Genomic DNA, 5,037 nt, shown 5'->3' with positions numbered 1-5,037 from the left:
GGCTGCCCAGGGAGGTGGTGGAGTCCCCATCCCTGGAGGTATTTAAAAGATGTGTAGATGTGGTGCTTAGGGACATGGTTTAGTGGACATCGTGGTGTTGGGTTGATGGTTGGACTCGACGATCTTAGAGGTCTTTTCCAACCTTAATGATTCTATGAACACAGATAGGTTTTTTTCTAGTAAAACCTAGCACTACCATAGAGTCATTATGTACTGCAAAATTTATTCCAAGATCAGTTTAAATGGAGAAAAGGTGTTTGTCCATTCTGTTAGACATTCTTGCATTTGACCGGTAGTTAAACAGGCTAAATTAGGTTCTTTTAATTTATCAGAAAAGAAGATATGTGAGAAGTAAACAGAACACTCTGGTTATTTTAGTCTCCTATATAGTAATGCAGACAGCATTGACAATTTCCAAAAAGACAGTTGTGTCTTTTGGAAAAGACAGAATTCCTCTAACTATTCAAAAATTCATAATCAGATCAAGCTGAGTAACTCAGTAAAGTTCTAAAGGCAGAAATTATGTAGAAGTATAGTCAGAAATATCAAGAGATCCAATTATTGTATGGCATGAAAGACTGTTCTTATCTCTGGGATATGCCAAAGAAAACATCCCAGCTGGAAGAACTCATCTAAGATAGGGTAAACAAGTAGACTCTGAACAGCTCTGATTGGAAGCTGTTCCTGTAAAGCTGTTGGATCTGTATTGGTTTGACAATCAATATTGTCAATATTGTCAGTATATCAATTATTTGTTATTTAATGCCTATTTTTTCATGGAGAGTGATATTGCTGGTATGCGCTCGCAGATTGAGGAAGAATTTCAAGATCCTTTCAAATTTTGTGGAAATGTCCAGTTTGATTAGTTGTTACTTCATCATTAGTTCATCATTAGTTACTTCATCATTACATGAGCCCAAGTAAAGTTGCATCTTCCAAAAAGGAAGAATTCAAATATCCTTATCATTGAAACCAATAATTACTTTTTAACACCGTTTCTTTACACAACCATGCTCAGCATCATACTTCTGTTGAATGATCTTTTGATGCTGCTTCCTGTTAGATGATGCATATCCCTTCAACAGCTCTAATTATACAAAATGCAAGCATTTTGAGGGCCTCAGGCTAACCCAAAGGTGTGGATTTATAGCTTAGACTAAACTACCGACTGTTTCTTTGACCTACCAACTTCTGCCAATCTTTTTGTGCCTGATGTTTATTTTTTCTGTGTTTACCCCTACAGGGCTTTATGAAAACTATCCAACCAATGCAGAACCAGAATGCTGTGATGTCAGATGGGGACTATTATCAGATCATCAATCCAAAGGGACTATTAAAACAAGTGGCTCAACAACATGTCACAGGACATCGCTCACAGTTTCATCAGCATCAAGACTGTGTAACAGCAGACTTAAACTGTGTGTTCTTGTATTAATTCTCTTACATACAGTACTTACAGTCTCAGCAGCACAGAACTCAACAGGACTGGGCTTTGGAGGCATAACAACTTTGGAAGATAATTCAACCAATGAGGAATAAAAGAAAGGATTTATCTTACATGATAGAAACACAACAGGCCCAAATGACTACAGTCAAAAATAGCAAGGACTGAGTGCTTTACCCTTAGATCTCTTCTTGAATGACCTTTTGGGTAAAATGAAAAGAATGGGCCACTACCCAAACAACAAGGACACACGAACACAGCTTTTTATTGAGTAAAAGGCTGTATGGTGACTTAAATTTCTCACACCATTTTATACACTGTGTTTTAATGTTTGGAGTTTCTTTTTTGTTTGTTTTTTGCACTTGTTAATACAGGATTTTATTTTTGGGACGGTTTCTCAAAGCTAAATTAAGTCTTTTCTCTGTCGATATATTTCTAGTCATTGTGTGTGTTCATCTGATAGTTCTGTCTTTTATGTCTTGTCAGTTTCTATTAGAGGAATGACTGCTATGATTCCATGACATAGCAAAAAAAAAAGAAAAAAAAACACAAAAACAAAAAACCAACAAAAAAAAACCACAAAAAGAACAACAAAACAAAATTTAACAAAAAAAAAACCACCACGAAAAACCCCAAACAAACCTAACTGTCCTCTTACCCATGGGAACCATTCATCTCCTTTCCCTTCCCATCTCCCGTCGCAGACAACGTACATTTGCTTCTGTCTGTGTAATCACAATGAATGGGTACACAATTCCAGTGTGCCTCTGCCACTGTTGCACAAACCAGTTGACTGAGCAAACCCAAAAGGAGCATGAAGGGGGTTCCTTTTAGCTGAACAAACAAGTGCTCTCCTTACAAGGTGGGATTGGACAGTTAAAAAACGTAAATATATAACAAACTGTTGCTCCAATACCCGTTTTGAAGAAGTCCAGTCCTTTCTCACTGGTCAGTTGAACAGCAGCAGCCTTTTTAGATATGCTATGTAAAACCAGTTATGCTCAGCAAGTTGAATAGTTGGGAAGCCTTCATATTGGAGGTGAAGGATTGGCATTCATTGTGAATTACGTTTTGAGTTCTCCTGCTGTCACATAACCAGCAGCTTTCCATAAGGAAAGAGCTTCCAAAATCCAAGTCTTTTTGTCTCAACAAAATTACACTAGAAGCCTTTGAGCATCTATAATACAAAGTATCTCTTTGGTTTTGATTCCATTGTTTTTCTAATATTTACGTGTTGTTGAAAGTTACTCTAGTTATTAAGGGTGCACAAGAATGTGTTAGCACAGATAAAGAAACTATTTTGTTTTAAATATATAGGACAACCGTTTTCATAAATGTGCAATAAAAACAGTAAAGATATACTAGGATATGAGTAGTCAAGAGAAAAGATTGTAATCTGATTGCTGATTTTTCTTTGTTTGGGGTGGTTTTTAATTTGTTTACTTTTATTTTTGTGGGAACATTTCACCTGCTGAGTGTATGAGAATTTGCTTTTTAAAAAGGCTTTTTAGAGTTTACAGTAGAATCAATGGAAGGAAAAGTTAATAAGGGCTGTTTTTAAAAACTTTACATTCCTTTCTATTTTCTAACTACACTTGGGAAGTGCACTTTAGAGATGTTTGCTGTGTAGCTGGGAGATGAAGGAAAACTATAGGAAATGTTCTCTTAGGAAATAAAATATAGTTACCTACTTTCTAGCTATGAAATACCCCTTGATAAATATTAATGTTGTAAGAACATTTAATCACTGGTGCATAATGCGTTTTTGTATACACTTTATGGTCTGTTAAATTCTGGAGAAAAACAAAAAGAAGATAACTATACTGCTTAAGCGGTTCAAGATGCACATGTTAAGCTGCGAAAGCTCAAATATTTTGCAAGAATATTTTTTTTTATAGTGTTTTACTACAACCCGGACTGAGGAGCCTAAAATGATCTGTGCAAATACGACAACAACAAAAAGCACCAGCTAATGAAAAATTCTTCAGCACTGGTTTGTTTCTATAATTCCTCCCTTCCCTTCCTTGCACATGCTATATTTTGTTCAATAAAACATGGTGCTTTTTAGTTATTTTATTTTCTGTTAGAGGCACATGTATTAATTATATTGAATTGATGCAAAAAGTGGGGAAAAATGTAGACATGTAAATGAAAAAGCCTTAACTAATGGTAGAATGTAGACTTTTGAAAGGACAGAGACGTTACTGAAAAGTGATGGAGCAATAACTGGGCAGTGTTCTGGTACTGTACAACAGCTGATGAGTCACGCTATTGAGAAAGCTCTTACTAGGTGAGCTCTTGTTCAACTGACCTCTTAATTCTAGTAAGTGTACATGGTCAGTAAACAGTTTGTTATAACCTTTATCTACCTCTGCTGTGCAAAGGCCATCCAACATCCATTTCTGTGATGTTCCTCATAGTTTTTTGTTCACACCATTACTCACTGTCATCTATTTTTACACTGTACCAATACAGTAGCAAGTCTGGTTCATCCCAATTGAATTGGCACATGAAGAAGAGTTATTATTTCTGTTTTGCCTCATGGTGAATTAATGTAGAGAGCTATCTTTAAGGCATTTTCTTTCTTCTCTCCTGCTCTTCTTCATCCTTCATCCCTTATTTTTCTATCAAAATGTTTTCAAGTGGTGTCAGTGAAAAATATAACTCCTCCACTGCTTGGTTACACTGAGTCACGTGTCATACAATATGAGAGACATGAGGAAAAACAGTGACAACACCATCACATGCATAAAGTAGCCAAATTAAACTTGGGCAAAATGAAGCAGAAAACAATTACAGACTTTCAATTATTACACAAGTACAAGATGTAATGAATTCCTCTCCCTCTCCCCACCTGGAGTCAGTGCCTGCAGTTCAATGGTCTGTGAATTTTCTCTGTCATCATTTTGAGGTCTATTTCTTTAATTTTTGAAACAAAGAGTCATGTTGCAGAGGTGATTACTGCTGGGGTATCTGTTGCCATTTTCACTCCAGCAGTGTGGTATGCAGCTTCTCTTGGTGGCATCTGGGACATCAGGAGTAGACAAAGACTATTTTATGAAGTTAAGCAACACGTAATCATGTATGATGCAAAATTCCATTCCATCCATTCCTCATTCGTAATAGTTTTCCTGGCACAAACTTAAGCATGCTTGATATTGTGCACATATTACTTTTTTTGCCAGAATAAATTTGCATCTTGCCACTGCTATAACTGCCATCTTGTTCCATTTCTCCTTGTACTGTATGCCTAATACATACATGATAAAGAGCTGGCTTAACAAAGAAATAATATTAAAATATTTCTGCAAATGACTGATGAGAAGAAAAAGAGAAAAATAGAATAATATTTATTTTATGATCATATGGAAGAGAGAAATTTCCCATGTCTTTTATTGTCTTATTTTCTGCAATAGGGAAAATCCAGATTTTGTGCAATATGTTAATACTGCTAAGCCAAATGTCATATAACATAACCAGAGCTATATGTTATTCCTTATTGCATTTGCATTTGGTAATACATTATATTGACGCTTTTCTTTCATTAAAGAGACAGTATCTTTTTTTTTTTTTTAATATAACAGGGGAAGGGT

At 35.7% G+C, this 5,037-nt stretch overlaps 1 protein-coding gene across 1 annotated transcript in view; it reads left to right on the top strand.

Moving 5' to 3' along the window:
• LOC103904698 (transmembrane protein FAM155A-like) overlaps nucleotides 1-1,539 on the top strand; it is a 15,189-nt gene extending 13,650 nt beyond the window's left edge. The window contains exon 3 of the mRNA XM_019473866.1: nucleotides 1,244-1,539. Coding sequence (XP_019329411.1) covers nucleotides 1,244-1,539 — 296 coding nt within the window. The remainder of the gene's footprint in view (nucleotides 1-1,243) is intronic.
• The last annotated feature ends 3,498 nt before the right edge of the window (nucleotides 1,540-5,037 follow it).

This window comes from Aptenodytes forsteri, unplaced genomic scaffold (assembly GCF_000699145.1).
Source record: "Aptenodytes forsteri isolate BGI_AS27 unplaced genomic scaffold, ASM69914v1 Scaffold204, whole genome shotgun sequence".
NCBI lineage: Eukaryota > Metazoa > Chordata > Aves > Sphenisciformes > Spheniscidae > Aptenodytes > Aptenodytes forsteri.
This window is presented reverse-complemented; position numbering and strand designations above follow the sequence as displayed.